At 43.3% G+C, this 20180-nt stretch overlaps 1 protein-coding gene across 1 annotated transcript; it reads left to right on the top strand.

The window, feature by feature from the left end:
* Positions 1–24: 24 nt before the first annotated feature.
* On the top strand, positions 25–19638 carry PASK (PAS domain containing serine/threonine kinase). The gene is made up of 17 exons (XM_040567305.1): positions 25–199; positions 1357–1592; positions 2588–2758; positions 4074–4214; positions 5009–5143; positions 5812–6102; positions 6450–6612; positions 8073–8247; positions 9337–10664; positions 11356–11537; positions 12603–12770; positions 13605–13730; positions 14274–14408; positions 15538–15737; positions 17127–17260; positions 18262–18405; positions 18609–19638. The coding sequence occupies exons 1-17, from the start codon at positions 25–27 to the stop codon at positions 18818–18820; spliced, it is 4116 nt and encodes a 1371-aa protein (XP_040423239.1). The 3' UTR covers positions 18821–19638.
* The last annotated feature ends 542 nt before the right edge of the window (positions 19639–20180 follow it).

The raw sequence follows: 20180 nt of genomic DNA, 5'->3' as shown, positions 1-20180 counted from the left end.
GCCCCTCCGCACCTCGGGGCCGCGATGGCTGCCGAGGCGCGGGGCCCCCCCGGGGGGAGCCGTCCGGCCTCCGCGCCCGGCCTCGGCCTCGGCCTCCCGGGGGGCTCCGCCGGGGGCCGCCCCCGGGCCGGCGGCAGCAGCAGCGGCAGCAGCAGGGGGCAGCTGGGCCGGCTGTGCCGGCGCGGGGCGGCGCTGCCCGGTGAGCGCGGGGCGCTGCGGGTGCGCCTGCGGAGCCGCTGGGGCGCTGGGGGCCGGGGGAGGCGACAGGGAACGGGCCGCGCGGGGCCGGGCCGTCGGCGCTGGGGCCGGGCTGCTGGCCGCCGCCCGGCGCCTCGTGCGGTGCTCGGAAACGGCAAAGCTCCCAAGTGGGGAGGCAGGCGTCGTACGCGGTTCTTCGCGTCACGTTTCGTACGTGCAATAGGCTCTATATAGCATCCGCTTCGTGCCGCGTTTTATCCACGCAGCGGGCTCTACGTAACGTACGCTGTCACACCGTGGCGGTACGGGCTGCGCCCGTTGCCGTGTGGCTGCCCGCGGGCTCCCCTGCTGTACCGCGGGGGTGTGCCCGGCGTGACCTGCTCGTGACGCCCCTGCCACCGCTGGCAGCCCAGCGGCGTTGGGTTTGCCGGTGCCGCTGCCCGAGGAAGCGCCTCTTCCGGCCAGAACCGCTGAGAATTTTCGCGTAGCCACTTGACGTCGCGCAACAGAAAGCGGCTCTTCACCGGGAGGGGGCTCGCGCGCTGGGACAGGCTCCCCGGGGCCGCGGTCACGGCACCGAGGCTGTCGGAGTCTAAGAAGCGTTTGGCCTGTGGCCTGAGTTTTCGGGTAGACCTGTGTGGAGCCAGGAGCTGGGCTCGGTGATCCTTGTGGGTCCCTTCCAACTCGGGGTATTCTACGGTTCTGTGATTCTGTGGTGGTGTGGGCGCAGGAATTTCGGTGTCACATCTTGCGAGTGGTTAATTAACCGGCTTCTGACTAACTCTGAACTGTAATTATATGTAATAACGTTTTCAGTTTTATCTTGAGATAATTCAAACCCTTTTAAACTGTTAACTTAAGCAGAAGAAAAACCTGAGTTGTCTGCTTGAATTATTTGCACGCTGGCGATTTTTTTCTAAACTATGGATGGAGTTTAATCGTTCCAGTGGCTGTGACTCAAAAAGATATGTTTATCCTCATTGTTTCTGTTGTCTTTAGTCTTGTTGATTTTATTTTCTTGTCATTTCTTAAAGAGTCCAGAAGAGCATATTTTGGGATGAAATTACTTGACTCCAGCTAACAACTGTTTTATTAATTTCTCTAATACTCCTATAGTAGATTGTTACAACTACAGAGCTGGTCTTTCTGTTCTCACAGGGGAGACATGGAGCTCTTACTGTTTGTCTTCACTGGCAGCTCATAACGTTTGTACCAGCAAAATCAGTAACTCTTGGGCTCAGTTGGACTCTTCCTCTCTCTCCAATTCCATCAGAAGTTCTACTTCTAACTCCTTTTTGCATGCTCTCGCTGTGGAGGAATCCAGCCAGCACCTCCCGGCTGCCGCACGCAATCCAAACAAGGCCATCTTCACCGTGGATACCAACACAACAGAGGTATTTGCAGTAGTAACTGCTAAGCTACTCAATGCACGGCTGATATAGGCTGTATGGCACCGTATAGGCTAAAATGCCTGCTACCTTACTTGTATCTGCCAGATATTAGAGTGTCAGGAAGGTATTTTGTAGTCAGTTCAGGCTCGGTAATTTTGTAAGGACTGACAAAGCGCGTGCTTTCATTGCAGGTTGTAGTTAGCAAATTACACAAGTCAGTGCTGGGAGCACTGATGTCTCGAGTCTTTTTTTCAGACAGAAAAAGGGAATAAAGAAGAGTGCAGCCATGATGTGGCATAAAGGAAGAAAAAAAAAAGCAAAATATGCTTCAAGCCTTCTGTCTAGGAAGTACCGACCCTAGGATGGGTTCATGGTAGCATGACATCTCTTTATCTGCCCAGTGAATACACTTTTTTGCACTGGGAGAGAGAGATTTTCTCTGTTTCTGTCCCAACAGAAACACTGATGTAAAATTGAGTGCTAAAAGCCTTAAAGAGCTGTGCCATTTTTAGCCTGAGCTGACACTTCGGGCCTTTCAGTCTTAAAGACATTTAATTCTAACTTGGTCTGTAACAGAGGTGTAAGCATGCCAATGACTCGTGTGGTTATTGCTTCCCTTTAGGAGTGGATAAAATTTTGTGGCCTGCCCAGGCTGGGCTTGCAAGTAAACTGTCACGTTGCCTCTATGGATGTAATTACTGAAACAACACAAGAGGTTGGAGGGGTAGGTAGCTAAAAGCAAGCAAGAAGCCTAAAAGAAAAGCAATGTCTCAAACACTTTTAACCAAGAAGATACTTGGGCAATGGATGTCTTAGAACAAGAAGCTTTAGTGAATTGATTTCAAACATTTCAGAGTTTAAGAGGACCACCCCACTTCCACCAAGAGGAACTGATATTATAATACATTAAAGCAACAGCCTGAGGAGATGATGTTCTATAAATGAAGCAGAAAGCTTTTATTCTTGTGGTGTTTTGTTTTGTTTTTTTCCTCTTCTAGATTCTAGTGGCTAATGACAAAGCCTGCAAGCTGCTTGGGTACAGTAGTCAGGAGCTCATTGGCCAAAAGCTATCCCGCTTCATATCCAAATGCAGTCAAGAGATATGGGAAGCTGTGGGCGAGGAGTCCTTAGAAACTGATGAATGTTCGTCGGTGTTTTCAGGAACTGTGGTATGTGAAATGTTCAACCAAATATTTCCCACCATATATAATATTTGTGGGGCTTAGGGTGTTGGCTTTTTTTTTTCAATCTAATTTTCATGTATACTTAACTTAATGGGCATTTGTCAATTAAGTTATTTGTCAGACTGTTTTGTTTAAGTGTTTGCAAATGTGGCTGTTCAGAAGGTAAAACGTGGTTTGGGAGGCACCGATGAGAGCTTTCCAGCTGCCAACATGTATAGTCAGGATGACTTGACCAAATTAGAGCTTCAAGGACACTTTATTTAAAAAAAAAAAAAAAAATCAATATGCATTGCTTAACGTGGAAAACATTATGGAAAAGTTCCCAATAGTCTGGTCTTTTACAATATTTTTTAAATGATCTTTAATTGCACTGTGCGTTCTATATATTACATATCAACCAAATACTGTGAAATGTTTGTGACAAAACCCCCTAGTTGGTGCAAAAGAGTGGAATTAATGCTTTGCCTATAATAGGGTTGTTTATAAGAGAACTGCGTGAGAAGCATCTTGAAACTCTTTTCTTTTGCTGCTGTTGTAAGCTGTCACTAGAAAACAGTGGGAAGATAAGCTAATTCTTCCCGATGGGTTATTTTTGTACTGAAATTGTCAGTACCTCAGAGCGTGATCTTCCTGAATCCTCAAGTGGGTATAGCAAAAAAAATCTTAAGCTTGGTTAGGTAAATCCAGAATTAAAATTAAATGTCTTTATCGGAGACGCTAACTCTAAACTACAGCCATGCCAAGTGCTTTATAGGCTGCCATAGGGTCACTGTGTAATTCATAAACCCATTCTGTCAAGATCAGATTAAAAAAGATAAAAGGCTTAGTGTGAACACTGCAGGTTATAAGATAAGTAAGCATTTTCTGGTTTGAGAAGAATCTTCTCCCATAAGAAATGAAGCTGCTGCTTCTGCAGCTGAAAGTAAACTGCCTTACTGATGTGGAGTGTTCGTTAGCTTTGTGGGGCATCTCTTAGGTAAAGCATCTCTGAAAAGCACTTTTCCTTGAAAGTAAGGCATGAGATCAACACATGTATTATACCAATGGAAACACCTTGAGTCTTCCTGAGGCTGGGAAAGAGGAAAGCAAAGCAACAGCAGTGAATTATTTGCACTCTTTACCAACTCTGTATTAAAGCTATGTTTCTTCCAATAAAAACTAGTAAGTGTTCAAGAAAAAAGGGTTTTCATAACAATGAGGGAGAGGTGTCTTGGCTTAATATCTTATTCTTGTTTGAAATTCTTGCTAAGTAACCGTGGTCTTAGTAAATTCTAACTACATCTCTGAATTCTCTGGAAAGGTGGATGTCATAGGCCGTCTCAAACAGAAGATCCCTGTCTCAGTCTGGCTGAGGCGAATAAAAAGCAAGGACAACAAGTGTTGTGTGGTTCTGCTGGAGCCAGTGGAAAGACTTTCAGCCTTCGTCTCCTTCAGGGTTGATGTGAGTGTTTTCGTAATGATCAAATGAGACATCGTTTTGTCACAGTTTGTGGAAGTGAAGTGTGTCTAAAAACTGGTAGGCTCTGGGGCTCCCAGCACGAGCAGGACATGGAATGAGTCCAGGGGAGGACCGCAAAGACAGGCTGAGGGAGCTGGGGGTGTTGGGCCTGGAGAAGAGAAGGCTCCAGGGAGACCTCACAGCGGCCTGCCGGGGCCTGAAGGGGCTGCAGGAAAGCTGGGGAGGGACTGTGTGTCAGGGGGTGTAGGCATAGGACAAGGGGGAATGGCTTTAAACTGAAAGAGGGGAGATGAGATATGTGGAAGAAATTCTTCACTCAGAGAGTGGTGAGGCCCTGGCCCAGGCTGCCCAGAGCAGCTGTGGCTGCCCCATCCCTGGAGGTGCCCAAGGCCGGGCTGGGTGGGGCTGGGGGCAGCCTGGGCTGGTGGGGGGGAGCCCTGCCATGGCAGGGAGCTGCAATTGGATGGAATTAGACTTGAACAGGAGTAGTTTGGCAGTGGGTTGATTATTTATGGCTGGGGTGCCCTTGTGAAGGGATCAGCTTGCTGAGGACAAGTTCTGTGAGGAGTCCTAGACTGCCCTGCTTTTCCCCTGTGGTATGATAATGTCGGAGAAGCATTGCATTATGCCTTGTCTACTTTTACTGAGTTAATTGTATTCATGAAGAGACAGCAGAATGAGACCTGCTGTTTGCTTAGATGCTTGCAGAGACTGTTAAAAGATTGTGAGGACTGTGGCTAAAATGTTAAAATAGTCCTGTACGTTTTCTTCCCAAGGGAGAGATTACATCATGCGACCTTCTTTTTGCCCATCTCCATGGCTACCCAACATTGGAAGAAGTAGTTGGGCTCCATATAAAGGACCTGATTCCTTCTGTGCAGATCCCTCTTCTAGGCAAAAAAATTCCAAAGGTATAGTATGAGTGCCAACCACGTTGTTCCATACCCTTCCCCTTTGGGCTGTAGGTGCACACTTTCCCTCTTCATGTAAGAGAAGAAAGCCTTTTCAGAGAGAAGCACAAGTCCCACGAGAAAGAGTCTGCTGCTCTATGGAGCTGCTGTCTGGGTATTTTGTAACTAGGAATAAGCCCGAGCCCTGACCTCTTGTGGAGCCTGTCTTGGTGAAAGATAATTTCCTCCAATCCATCAGAAGCCTGGCTTTGTAAGAAAACATGCTATCTGAGTCAGCTCCCTGATGTTACTCTGAATTCTTTAGCTAATTTCAGACGTGTTCGTCTGAGGAGTAAAAGTCTGAAGAGTATCTGGGTCTTGCAAATGCTATGGAATAGGCAGCTAAATAGTTGAAAGAGGCCTTATTAACGTCTCTTTTGCTGAAAAGCTGCAGCATGGACTTTCCTGGTCTTTGTCATCAGGATTTCATGCAGCAGTTCAACTTTGGGTTCTGAAACCTTAGAAAAACAGACTTTGTTCATTTTGATATTCACATTTTGATATTGTCTTTTCCTGCTCCTTTCTCCTGAGAACTTTGCTATGTTGTTTTTTTATGTGAATACTGAAATAAACCCCAAACACTTTATTAGGGATTTTCTGTGGTTTTGTTTTGTTTTGCTTTAATTTAGAACCTCAGGATCCAGAGAGCTGTAGGTCAATCCAGAGAGGGTAACACATTTCCTCTCAGTTTAAAGCTGCAAGTTAGCCTTCTGGAGGAGGACCAAACAGCAGTGCAGAACAGCGGTGTTCTACAGACAGAAAAAGACTCTTTCGTAGACTGTCATTACTCTGCTACAGTTGAAGTGTTATCCACCATCAGTGGCCTTATTACTGTGCAGTCAGATGGAACCATTCATTGCATCAAGGACAGTTTTGCTTTAACACTGTTTGGCTATGAGAAGAACGAACTGTTGGGAAAGGTAAGGCAGTGATATTAATCCCCGCCATGACTGCTGTGTCTGGCAACATATCCATTGGAGCTGTAAAGTCTTTGTACGTGTTTCTGTCTACCACAAAACTGTGTTAATGTGTTGAGCGAGTGGTTTGTGGGACGATACACAAATTCTCTTGCTGTAGCTGTTTTGTAGTGCTGAGGAGCTGGTGCGGATTTCAAGTAGGCCAAAGCAGTCTGCACACTTGTATGTTCTCCACCAGTGATGTGGATTGGTTTTGCCCAGCTGTCCGTGAGGGTCAGGGCCGCTATCACTGTTAGCATTTGTCCCCAGTCTGTCGGAGTCAGCTTAGCAGGTTTCATTCTGTGTTTTAGAACATAACGTTCCTGATCCCTGGTTTCTATAACAACATGGAAAGAAGCAATGACTGTTCCTTGCCATTACCTCCTCTTGACGACTCTATGGGGACAGAGAGTGAGTGCCTCTTTGAAGATGTTACTGCCTGCCATACAGCTGGTTCTAGCTGCTGTAACAAAGGTAAAACAAATAGAAGAGATTTTCCTACAGAAATGGGAATGTGCTTTGTAAAAGCCATGTACTGCTACGCAGTTTTTAAATGGGATTTCCACTGTAACCTAAGGTGAACAGAATTGTTCATGTAAGGTTGTGCTCCTCTCTGTTGTTAAGAAGATGAAACTGAATATCCACGTCAGAAATTGCACTGTCAATAGAGAATGCTTTGTACTTACTGAACACTTCTCTGTCCCTTTCTCCCCTGCTAGAATCTTCAAATATCTTGAGATTTGTAAAATTTAGCTTTTGTGACAACATTGCAATAGATGTGCAGATATTTAGGACTAATATTTTAAAGAAAAATTCTGACAATCTTATATATTGGCTCATGTTGCTGGCTAATATTCAGCGTTACGTTGCTGTGTTGTTTCAATTAGGAGGCATCACATGCTCTGGTGCAGCTTGTTGTATTTACAAAGAAATTATTAAAATTCTATTTCTCTGAACACAATAGGAATAAACAGAAGCAAGGAAGCTCCATGTCTCCAAATCAGGTCTTCCAGCTAACTCTGCCCAAAACAGAGGGCACAAGCAAGTGCATACTTTCATCTGTATCACAAGATGTCTGTTAAAAAATCACAGGAGACAGAAAAACATTTTCCTGTTTGCTTTTTTATTTTTCTTTGCTTTGAAATGCACAGCTGCATCGGAACCAATGCACAGCTGCTACTGGAACAAAGGAGAGTTAGTAGACTGCAATTTCTTAAGTAATTTTTTTGTGGAGTGGTGCCTCTAATCTAGAAGTAATTCAGTTCTTTGGTGAGGAAACAATTTTTGCACTCAGCCTTTACTAAATGGAGTGATTGTTCTAGATTCTAATCTAGATTTGTTCACTTGTTACCTTCTTTTGCAGCATCAATACCTGATTCATCTTGCAAGCTTGTGTTCTTCCCTTTTGATCTTTTGTCGCTCACTCGCTCGGGAAGTTCTTATCTTATTCTTTGTCTTAACCATGTGTGGACTATATACTGTTTCTTTTTCGTCCTGCAATTTCAGTGAGTTATAAAACTTTCCGTTTTAAGTGTTTGGGGTGGGGAGCATATGTGTATTTGGGGCTTTTTTTTTTTTCCTTCTCTTGCTGCTGTTTGTATGAAAGCTTTATTTCCAGCCTCTGTACAGTCGTTTGCCCTCTTAGGTCTCTGAATTTCAAGCCAAGTAGCTAATCCAGAAGGTTATTACCTGTCCAAAAGCTTTGATAGGAAAGTAAATTTTAGCAGCCCTGAAACATTTAGATTCCTGCATTGAACTTTTCAGGCCAAAGTAGAGGGGAGTGCTTGTATTTGGACCACTTTGCCTTAATCAAGTCTTTCATACTCATACAAGAAAGACCAGTGCAGTTCCAAGGTTATTTTTAATCACTATGGACACTGAAGCATAAACATAAAAGGTTAAATTGGTATGGTCTTATTTTTTGTTTGGTACAGGCAGCAGCTTTGTGGCTGCATCTTTAGCCAGCCCTCTGTCAAGAGATAAAGAGAAGAAATTAGAAAGAAGAGGCAAAGAAGACAGATTACTTCATGGTGAGACTAAGCAAAAGAATGGGAGCAGTTTCTCATCTACTCCCTCATCTCCCGAAGTGGCATCCATGCCCTATGATAGGTAGGCATTCTATGAACCATGACCTCACTTTGAAAAATGAAAACCTGTGGTGGCAATCAGAAGGAAAAACTGTTTTTCACCTCTGATATTTGTGGAAGGTGTAACAAGAGCCTTCTGCACCTGTCTCTATTTAGAATCTGAATGCTATTTGCAGGACTGATTGAGCTTTGCCTACCTTAGATTTTTGTTGAGATCCGTACAACTTAAAGTTATGGGTGTTTCGTCTCTAATGGGTACCAAATGTTTCACCCAGGCTGGGGAAGTTAATTAGGCCCTATCTTAATAGATAAGAAACGGTGAATGTTTATTTCCTTCCTTGGTATCCACTAGCTGGTGTTGCACTGAAGCCAGGTTACCTGGAATGGAGGTCAGTGTGACTGTCATTAAGACAGCGTATTCTGTTAGTAGAGTCCTGCATCTTTCTAGGTTTTTTTTTCTGTAACAAAATTAGAATTTCTGCACAAGAACCTATATGATGCACACATTTTAGCTTAAGTAAAACTTGAAACATTCCACGCTAACGATTCCAACTCTCAGAAAATGTTTGCTGCCTTTTTTAATGTACAGAGTATTACAGCACAGTTCTTGTCATTTTCTAAACAGACTCGTAGTCTGTATTTTCCATTATATATCTATATCGTACTTGGATTGTAGCTGCTTTACTACATGGACTGTTTTTCTATTCTGCATTTTTACTGATAGAAATGTTAATAAAATACTTTGTGTTGTGGGCTTCAATGAACTGTAGTTAAAACGGTAGCTGGAAGCACAACAGGGATCTTCTGTTCTCAGGACTGGAAGTGTACTGCCACGTGTATTGGCTTTTTGTTGTGGAAAATGGTCTATGAAATAAAGTTAGAAATTAAGCTAGAGAAGGAAATAATCCATAAGGAAAGACTGCCATTCAAGTGTACCTGATCTCTGGTGAAGATGGAATTTGTTATGATTGTGGATGCTTGTATCAAGACTTCGCTGCCTTTTTCTTTTAAATTAAAATAATAAAATGATTGGGGCACGTTTTAGATAATGAACATAGTAACAGAAGAGTCAGTAGGATACAGGTGACTTTTCTCATTCTTTTGTCATCAGGATATCACTAATAACTTTGAATCCTTGCGGTGAAGACAGCATTGTCGCTTATGGTCCGTCAGCCCGCTGTGAAGAGCCTTCTCCTGAAACCTGGCCTGACAGAATCAGAGCAGTGGAACAATGCGGAGTGGTGGAAAAAGCAGGATTGTATAATTCTCAGAAAATATGCCATTCAAGGATCTCTCCCACGTCATCTGCTTCAGAACAGCTGGATTCACGTCAGAACACAAAGACTCCAGTAAGAAGCAGCCACAGTGCAGCATCCGGTGCCTCTGAGACTGGAAGTGCTGGTGAGAGTAGTATTTTGCCTAGTCCATTACAAGTTCATCATCAGGACCTGAAGGAATTAAATTGTCAGCAGGTCTTTAGGTTACCATGTGCAGTGCTGGAGGATCACCACTCCACCGATGCTCAGGGACAATCTTCCTCAGCAAACGTCGGCTCATCTACTATTTCTTATAGCCCAGAAGACGAGCTAGATACTGCATCCCATGGCGTGGACAAGCCTTCCGGTTTTGCTTGTAACTCATCCAGAACACCAAAATTAAATGAGCCATGGTCTGGGACAACACCAGACTTTCAAAGCCATGGGGCTAGAGGACAGTTGTCAAAAACAAGCTTGATATGTGATGCAAAACTTTCCAATGCTGATCGCACTGTCGTTGAAAGCTGCCTGCTAAATGATGCTTCATCATTTTCCTTTGCAAATGGAAGAAATAGTATCCATGATGTTCACTCAGGAAATAAAATGGGTTGCACTGCTCCTGCATTGGGAATTGCCACAGGACACAAAGATGTTAAAGAATCAGATGCTGAGCTGAGCTGTATTTGCTCTGGTCTTGAGGAGCTGGATCTGAATATTGGCGTCAAGGGGAACTCAGCCAATTGTTTAGGTGCTACTACAGATCCTGGAGTGTCTTCCTCTAATGCACTGGGCTCAGCTGTAGGCAATATGCTAACTCAGAACAGTGCTTTTTCAACTGGGCAAGAAAAGCAGCTATTGAATGGTGTTGCCATAGAAGGTGGTTCTGGGTGGCTGGCCTACCTACAGCATTTGGAAAACTCTGAAGGATCCTCCAAAGTATTTCTTGATAAGCCTGAAACTTTTGTGGAGGCTGTGGGGGATAACGTCAACAGAAACCCATTGAAAAGTGAAGGAAATCCTGAAGAAGACTGTCTATTGCATGGGCTGGAAAATACAGAGATAAAGGTAACATCTACCCCTGTGAAACAAGAAGGAAGACTGAATCCAGCACCTCCTTTGAATGCAGAGATTCTGGAAGGCAGCTACACTGGGAATTGCTGTCACAGAGATGGTTCACAGTTAAGTAAGTTAAACCTATTTCCCCCCTTCCCAAAACTCTTACTGGGACACTGTTCTTCACCCATGTTTTTGCAGAAGGCAGGTACTTCTGGGTTAGAAGCTCACAGTGGAGAAGGAAGGAAGGAAGCTCTAGCATCTAGAAAGAAAAGCAGTATTTAATTCTTATGCAAAGGGCATTGGAATAGTTGGCGGTAAAAATGTAAAGTTACTAAGAAATTAATGGAGATTGAATAGTCAGAAATATTCTTAAAACACAATTAAAAGATTTGAAACTGACAATTGTTCCTGAACACCAAATCCAACCTCCATTGTAAAACTTGCATTTGAATTGTAAAACGGGATGTTTCGTTCAGTCCTTCAAGCTGGACTCTGTAGCTACTTGTATAAAATCCCAGGTTTTATGTCATCTTGAATAATAATGTGAAATTAACAGTCCTAGTTGTGCACTGACTAAAATTTCTGCCAAGGGGGGAGATGGGACACTGTGGCAGTAACCTCCAGGTATCTCTAGAAGAGCTGTGCTTTTTACAGCCACCCTCAGATGAATCTTTCCAATGTAGGTGTTCCCCCAAGAAGTAATGAAGAAACCACAGGAATTCACTTCAAGAACTCAGGATTTCATCCTAAGCTAACTGTGGTTTCATTAGACACTAATGTTTGATTCCACCATTTTATTTCCTCACCTGTTTCCACAGGTATACTCTTTGAAGTAAAACGTGTAGAACTGCAGGACCCTGCCATACTTTTCTGTGTCTGGGTGGTGAAAGACCTTCTACAGAGCCAGAAAGAAGCAGTAGCAAAGACTCAGCTTTTGCTCTCCAGCCTAGCAAGCTCTAACCAGTCCATTGCAGATCTTTCAGCGCACAGCCTTGGAGAAGTAAGAATACTCAGCTGTTATATAATGTTGAGCTGAAGCTAAAGCTGAGAAGTTTTTCCACTTACAACATGCCATGAGGCTGGGGCAGGGGGTATTGCTGTTTCCTGGTTTTCCTATTTCTGTATCAAAAGAAGTATTTCATTGCTCTAAAAACAACAAATGACTATTGTAACACTTCTGGTAGTGTGTGTTTGGCTTAGTGTAATTAGCTTTCCCAGGTTTACTACTCAAGTTAACTTGACTAGTAAAAGCACCTGATTTTAAATTTGTTCTTAGGCTGGTTTAAGTATATCTACAGTGGAAGTTTATACCAGTGTGGTAAAGTTATTTTTTAAATGACTGTAGTCACACTGGCATCAATGACATAGCATTATTAAGAAAGGAAATACTAAGCTGAAAGCTTTCATTTACTGACTTAAGTCAGCAAAAGGAAACTGTATTTTGTTTAGCTCCCTCTGGAGATGTTGCAATCTGCGTGGTGTACAGAAAGCTAACACCACGTAGCTGAACAGTAGGCGTGCATCTGTGCTGTATATCCTGAAAGCACAACTGCGCAGGCCCGCTTTTTAGTAGTAGTGGGATGTAAAGCTGACAGTACTTTGACCAGGGCCATAGCAGAAAACAATATCTTTGATCAATTGACATAGGTAATTATAGATCCCTGGAGTAAATATATGCATTCATTAAGTCTTTACATAGCTGGATTTTATGATTATTTTATTTAGACATCATATATATAGCGCTGATAGATCCAAACTATGTGCAGCGCCGAGGAGCTGAATGTTTATTGAAATGTAAAGCGCACAGAGAATTTTGTACAAGTTTCTCAAGTGCATATTCTTTTGTTTTCTTTACCTTTCGCTGAATTAAGCAGTATCAACAGCTGCTGAGAGCAGACTGTTGAATTAACTTGTCGTGTTAGATGATGGTTACATCAACATACGGTTCTTGCTATTAAAAAACAAAGATGTTCCTTTTAGCTGATCTTGTAGAAGTGTAGTTTCCTTTCAGTATTTCCTTTACCTTTCATTTTCTTGCTAACTTTTTTTTTTAATCTGTCTCTAGGCCATCAGATCAACTTCACTCTTTGAGAATTCCCGAAGAGCGGAAGAGCTTGAAAGACTGAGGGCGTGTGAGGGAGAATATGCAAAAAAATACGACACTCTCAATCTTATAGGCAAAGGATCTTTTGGTTTTGTCTGGACTGCCAGGGACAAGAAGGATCACCAGGAGGTTAAATATTTCTTTAACATATCATTGCAATAAATATTCTAGGATCAAAACTGAAAGGCTAGAGTGTCCATATAAAGTCCATACTATACCATTAAAAGATGCTCTTTGGTAGGTCGGGGTTTTCCTTTGTTTTTGATGCGAATCTGAGATTACTAACCTTATAGAAACAGGACAGCAACATGTTTGCATTGATATAATGTGTAAACTGTTACCTCAGGCAGCAGGCACAGAAGGAGACTGACTATGTAGCTATTTTAACCAGTTGGAAGAAGCATACTTTAGGATTAATAGAACTACAGACCATAATCAAACGTTGCTAAAGTGAATGGCACGCTCCGAAGTTTATCGTGCCACAACTCAAGAACGTGGTTACTTCACTGTGGAATAGGTATGTTGAGGTTATGGGACCCTCTTTACCAGAAGTATTTTGGGTGTTGAGAGGCAAATCCTAGCGTTTCTCTGTGTAGATGTGAAGTGCTTGTTTTCTTCCACTCTATCTCTGTGGCAGAGCTCACCGCTACTGTGATTGAGCTGATAAGAGAACTGGCCTGTCAGAGCCTTTGGAATTCAGTTTTAAAAAGCCTTTGGAATTTGATTTTATTAGTAGTAAAGGGAAAAAGAATGATAAATACCTTCCATTTCTGTGGATCATTTGGTATCTAGGAGTAAATTAGTTTAAAGATGTTTATAGATGTTCTAAGCAAAGCAATGCATATCAGATTACCTCTGTCCTTTGAGTTAAGTGATTCACGAACATTTTTCTTGTAAATTAACTTGTCAAACACTTAAAGCCCTGCTCTTGTAGGCAATGCTGAAATGCTGTTGTCTGCTTAGGTTGTTGTGAAGTTCATCTGGAAGGAGAGGGTGCTTGAAGACTGCTGGGTAGACGATCCTGACATGGGGAGAGTTACTCAAGAAATCTCAATCCTGTTGAAGCTGCAGCACCCGAGTATCATTAAGGTAAAGTAACTCGGAGTAAATGCAGTTTGAACTGGATCACATGTCTACTTTGAACACTTGGAGCCTTGTGCCTCTTCTTCAGGAGTGAGGCAGTGCTGTCTGATAAAGATACCTTTCAGGAAAGAACAATCATGCTTTATTTGGGAGGGTTTGTCACTTGCTGTTATCCACTTGTGCCACAAACAATTGATGTAAGCACAGATCCAAAGGTGTGCATCTAGCAGAAAGAAAGCCTGTACATTATTTCTGGATGCATATCTTGGAAGTGGACATACAACGTCACAACTGAACATGTACTAGTTTGGTAAATAACTTGGATACATCTTGATTCCTTTTTTTTTTTTCTGGAAGAGAATTCCTCTAGATTTTTAGTTCTGCTCTCTTTTCAAGAAGTATTTGTACTCAGTGAAGACTTCAAAGGTTATAGTGTACTTTGACTAAATCTCCAAGGGGAAAGTAGTGTTTGTTTAATTCAAATAAATAATAATAATAAAGGGAGTTTGAGGATGAAGCACATGATAAAAGCCAGTCTGTTATTTATAGGTGCTGGATGTGTTGGAAAATGAACACTTCTTCCAGCTGGTGATGGAGAAGCATGGATCTGGTCTGGATCTCTTTACATTCATTGATAATCAGCCTGATTTGGATGAGCCATTAGCAAGCTATCTATTCAGGCAGGTGAGAGCCGGGAACATACAATTACTACATGCCGGTAAAATGTGGTTAGTATAAGATCTGGGATCCTATTTCACTCGGAAGGACTGGCTAATCAGTAGGCATGGCTATATTCCCCCAGTCGTACTCACTACTGGCAGAGCTTTTCTACCTTATTCTGCAGGGCTGATGTCTCGCTAACAGAAATGCTACCCACAGAAACATTTTCAAGGTTTAGGTAGAAATGTGTCACAAAGTAATGTTTACAGGACCTTACTTACTTCCTATTAGGGTTTCCTACAGAGAGTGCTCACCTCTTGGCTGTGGTTGTAGCAGCATACGAGCCCATTCGCGTGGCAGCTGCTCCTCTGGGCGAGGAGAAAGGTGCCCAGAAGTTGCCCCAAGCCTCACTAAAAGCCATGCTCTCACTTAGATCAGTGCTTGTTTTAGATTGGCAATGGGTGTAAAGGGCTGATAAGCCTCTTTCCTAAGCCACCCTTGAGTTTATGGGGATGCTTTGTTACTTCAGCCCTGTACAGTATTTCTCTGCAGAGGGAGCTTTGTGTTATAAATAGACGCTTTTCTCCCTTAACTATCTGCTTTTCTTGTTCAGATATATTGTGGTAGGGATCAAGATTGTCTCCAAGGTGATATAATTCTGATGCTGTTCTTAATTATAGCACTGTAGCATGAATCGTGCAGCAAGAAAAATGGAGTGAGTATATTATTTATACCAAACTTCACTCTTAAGTGCTTTGTCATCCTGCAGCATTGGAGGCATGCAGTAATATCCTTTCGGAGGAATCAAAGGGACCTCCAGATGAAGCTGGGATAAAAATAAAGTAACCTGCAGGATTGTAACAATAAGCTCTGATGCTTCTAACCAAAGCACGCCACGCCATCTTCCTGCACATTTGTGAGAGGAAAGCAAGCAATTGCTTTTCTAATTCTCTCTGTCAAGAGTACTGTAATACCCGCTGCAGCAATGCAGACAGGCATTCCTGAATTTGTGTGCAGTTACCAAAATTGGGATCTGCATCTTGTTAATACAGTGTCAAAGCAACTGAAATTGTGGTTATTGTAACTACCTGGTGCCATGTGCGTTATCCAGGACATCTTTGAATTAACAGCTTGTTCTCCCCTCCTCTTTCAGATTGTGTCAGCTGTTGGGTATCTCCACTGTAGGAACATCCTTCACAGAGATATCAAGGATGAAAACATTGTCATTGCTGAAGATTTCACAATTAAATTAGTGGACTTTGGTTCGGCTGCCTACCTGGAACCCGGCAAGCTGTTTTACACCTTCTGTGGGACAATTGAATACTGCTCACCAGAAGTGCTCTCCGGCCAAGCGTATGTCACCCTGTGCAAAATCACTTTTTTGTGTCCATCACACCAGAAAATGTGTGTGCAAGCTGCTTTGCCATTGATGCACTGCTACGGTATCTAACCACAGAAAGCTGACATGAGATTTAGGGCACTGCAGTGACGGAAATTATTTTCAAAGGCTTCAATACATACAAAGTTGTTTCTGACTAAACCCGTTGACAGGCTTTCTTATTCTGGTCAGATGTGTTTGCAAGCCCTTGTACTGATGTCTGTCCTACTGCAGAGATCAGTTCAAGACCAAGCCTACAGCTGTCATCTCCAGCCTGGTATACGTGTCTGAACGCTCTGTGTTGTGACTTGAATGTGTCCTTTTTCCTCAGTCTCTCGTAATACATATGTCAACTTGCTAACCTCTTCCTACCTGTCTCTCTACTAAAAATTGCTCTTTTAGAGAGGTTTTATAAGTAAGCATTCATGTATAGCATCTGTCCCTTGCCATGTCTGCCTTTTTTGTACTTCCCTCACTTTCATCTCTTCTGTTCCCCTCTTTCTACTTCTGTGTATCAATTTCTGCAGTTCGATTGCGGTTCATCTCCCCCTTCATTTTTGTGCCCCTCTGGACTTGAGGATTCTTCCCTTACAGCTTGTCTTGCTGCTGTCTTGGATGTGCAGCCCAAATCCTAGCTGTCTTTTCCCTGCTCTCTCCTTCTGTGTATGCTCTTTACCTGCAGGCTGACAGTCTCACTCCCACTCCCGGAGGGAAGCCATCCCAGGGAGGTAAACATTAACTGTACCTGCGAGTACGTTACCTTGCTCTTGTTTTTTCACAGCTTTTTTAATGCATCCTTCAGGCACCCCCTTAACGAGTGGCAGAAAGCTATGCAAGGAGGGAAGGAAATTCCTGCTGGGAACTAGGTGGGAGATGGAACCACATTGCCCTGGGAATTCAGCCTGTTGCTTTGAGGAGAAACTGTCCCTTCTTCTCACTTGGAATCTAGATAATTAACATTTATTTCAGAATAACTTTTGGCTTTGAAATGGATTGGAGGGGGCAAATGGGATTCCAATTAAGTGTCCGATTTTCTGTTTAAAGATTTAATTGATAGTTGGGGTTATGGTATAGAAGGAGGACACTTAAGTGCTATTGTCACCAGCTTACTTGTGTAAGAAGTCTCAGTGCATATTATACATATTCATCAACTGAAAATGGTTGGCTGTTCTTTAGTTATTTTTCTTTCACAGAGAAGAACAGTACAGGTTTCTCAAAAACGTGAGAATTCTCACAAACTTCCTCCGTTAAGATAAAAATTGGAAATGAGGGCTATCAACCAGCTTTTCTTCCCCTTACCTTCCGTAGCATACAATTATGTATTTGCAGTCTGAGTTTATGCAAGCTTGTGTATCTCTGCACAGGTATCACGGCCCTGAGTTGGAGATGTGGTCGCTTGGTGTCACCCTTTATACCCTAATATTTGGAGAGAATCCCTTCTGTGAGCTGGAGGAGGCCATGGCAGCTGTCCTGAATCCTCCTCAGCTTGTGTCAAAAGGTAATTTTTTCCAATTTACTTTTCTGAATGAGCAGATCTCTCAGGAAAGTATGAGCAGTACTTATTCCCCAGGAAGAAGGGAAAAACTGGAAAAATAGTTCCAAATGTCCTCTATAATGATTTAAGAAGCTGTTCACTGAAGCAGAGGTATCCTTTTCAGATCAGATCTGCAGTTCTTTATGCCTACGTTGCAGCTATCTACTGTATGTTTTATTAGTTTCAAATTCCAGTCCTCCCACTTAAGATGATGATTCAAGCTATCGGCTTTTCAAACTTCAGTGAGGTTTATAACTGAGAAAACTGGAACAAACAATGCCTCATGGGAGGGTTGGCTCTAGTAGATAAGTTTAAGATCGTTAATGGCACTCGTGCAACTCTAATGCAAATTTTATCTCAGTGAACTAATCACCAACCAATAACATGTCGCTTTTGGGATGTTTGATAATCTGTTAATTTATAATTTCTGAATGAATTGTATGGCTTGACCTCACGGGAAAAATACATTAGCTTTGCTTTCATTTGGAGCTGTAGAAAACTATTTGCACGTCAGTCTACTGTCAGTCTTCTTCAAGTTCTCTGTGGTCCTAGGAGCACTGTGGTTATAAGGCTTTAGTAGTGATGCAATTGAAGGGTAAATTCTTGAAGCTTTCCCTGAACCCTGAGTGCACCTTTAATCACAGATGAAACATGGGATGGCTGCAGGACAAGACTGGGCTTGGAAACAGGGTTGGCTCTGTAGCATGTGTCTCTACGTCTGTCCTCCTCAGTGTCATAACTCCTCTCTTGGTTCCTTGTTTTCACAACCCGGAAATCTCAGATCATTCTCAGAGCTGAGCTCATGTAAGTAGTTGTGAATAAAACTGAGACAACAGGATAGTACAAGGGATTAACAGGGAGGATTTGTAATTAAGGTCTGCATTCTTTGAATACAAATCATATTGCATTCTCAGCATACCTAAAATATTGACTGAACTGTTTGTCTCGCTGCTGCCTCTCCCCAGATCTCATGAATCTGATTGCTGGGCTTTTGCATCCTGTTCCAGAGCAGCGCATGACTCTAGCCATGTTACTAGAGGATCCTTGGCTGAAGCAGCCTGTCAACCTGGGTAGTTATACCTGGGAAGAGGTATACTCTGCTGAGGCAGGTAAGATGTTGTTTTGAAGGCTTTTCCCCCACCAGGGGCCTACAGAGCAGGCAGGGAGGATTTATAGGAAAAGGCTTGGCTGTGGTTAGTAAGATACTTCTTGCTAGAAGACCATCTTATATCCAAATAAGCTTACTTTGAACTTAGGCCTGTTGACCAGTGGAACCTGTGGTTCATTCTTCACTGTTTATCTTTCTCTCTAGAAAGCAGTCGACTGAGAAATGGTTCTGGTGAGTGTGTGCAAGGAGACAGACTTCCAGCTCCTTGTTTGGAGTGTGAGCCGTGCTTGAATGCTTCCAACTGTGTACATGCAGATCCCCACTCGGAAGGAGCAGCGGCTGTGGAGTGCCACGGCTTGGGTCTGGGGTATCGCTGCAGTCTCCCTCTGCAGAAGCCCCTGCCTGTGGAACGATAGCTCCCTTACAGCAGTGCATATGCTGTCACTCAGGAGGCAATGGGAATTAATTTTAAGCACTTCTCTCTTGTAGAAAGATGATCCCTCACATAAAAATTGAAATTCTTGAGAAATCCTGAGAGCAATAGCTGGGATTTGCTATGAGAGAGGCTTGTGATATGAACCACCTTCTGTAGTCTGATGGGGCAGTCTTTGACATCAGGATGATTATTCTTGTCCAGACTGTAGAAGGCAGGAGCTGTTGGTCTTACCCCAGTCCCTTCTGTTCTTCCCCAGAAGTGGTTAGATGCACACAAAGCACGCTTGCTGCAAATACTTGTATTCACATTGGCAAATTACTCAGCAGTGAGTTCTGATCACCTGTTACACTGACTTTTGATGTAATCCACAGTCCAAGATCTGGCCTTGTTTTTGCTTTTTGCCTCACCGAGGAGCTGTCAGCACTCTGATGGAGCAAAGACATCCTGAAAGGATCTTGCACAGTCAGTGGGGAATTCGATGTCAAGCCCAGGCAGTGCTGGGGCTGTTGGAAAGGAGCATTTCTGCAGTGGTACAGAGCTGCTAACAGGCAGAAGTAACAGTGCTTGCCCTGGGGATGTTACTGGTGCTGTGAGGGGAGTGCTGAGGCAAGAAAAGCTTCTAGTTAATAAATGGGATTATGTTTGTACATAGGCTGGGCTTTAAAGCAGTAAGAGAAAGATGTTGCTTGTTTTGTTTTAATTGTTTATAACTCAGAATATATTTTTATTGGCTGTTTTTACTTTTTATATGTAGTTTCACTTTCTGAATAATGAATGAATAAACACCTTAGTTTTGTTGGTTGATTGCCATTTGGGTGCTGTTTGGAGTTTGCTCCACTTGGACTGTCACAAGTCCATGGGGCCAAATGGGATCCACCCGAGGGTGCTGAGGGAGTTGGCGGATTGCTGGGCTGCTTTCCATTGTCTCTCAGTGGTCTTGGTCATCCGGAGAGGTCCTGGATGACTGGAGACTTGCTAATGTGATGCGCATCTGTAAGAAGGGTCATAAAGAGGACCCGGGGAACTACAGGCCTGTCAGCCTGACCTCGGTGCCAGGAGAGGTGATGGAACAGGTCACCTTGAATGCAATCACACAATGTATGCGGGACCACTGGGGGATCAGGGCCAGTCAGCATGGGGTCATGAAAGGCAAGTCCTGCCTGACCAACCTCATCTCCTTCTATGACTGGGTGACCCACCTGGTGGATGAGGGAAAGCCTGCTGACGCAGTCTGCGTAGACTTCAGCAAGGCTTATGGCATGGCATTCTCCTGGAGAAGCTGGCAGCCCATGGCTTGGACAGGCACACTCTGTGCTGAGTTAAAAAAGGGCTGGGCGGCC

The sequence above is a fragment of the Cygnus olor genome, chromosome 9, assembly GCF_009769625.2.
Source record: "Cygnus olor isolate bCygOlo1 chromosome 9, bCygOlo1.pri.v2, whole genome shotgun sequence".
In the NCBI taxonomy this organism is placed as follows: Eukaryota; Metazoa; Chordata; class Aves; order Anseriformes; family Anatidae; genus Cygnus; species Cygnus olor.
This window is presented reverse-complemented; position numbering and strand designations above follow the sequence as displayed.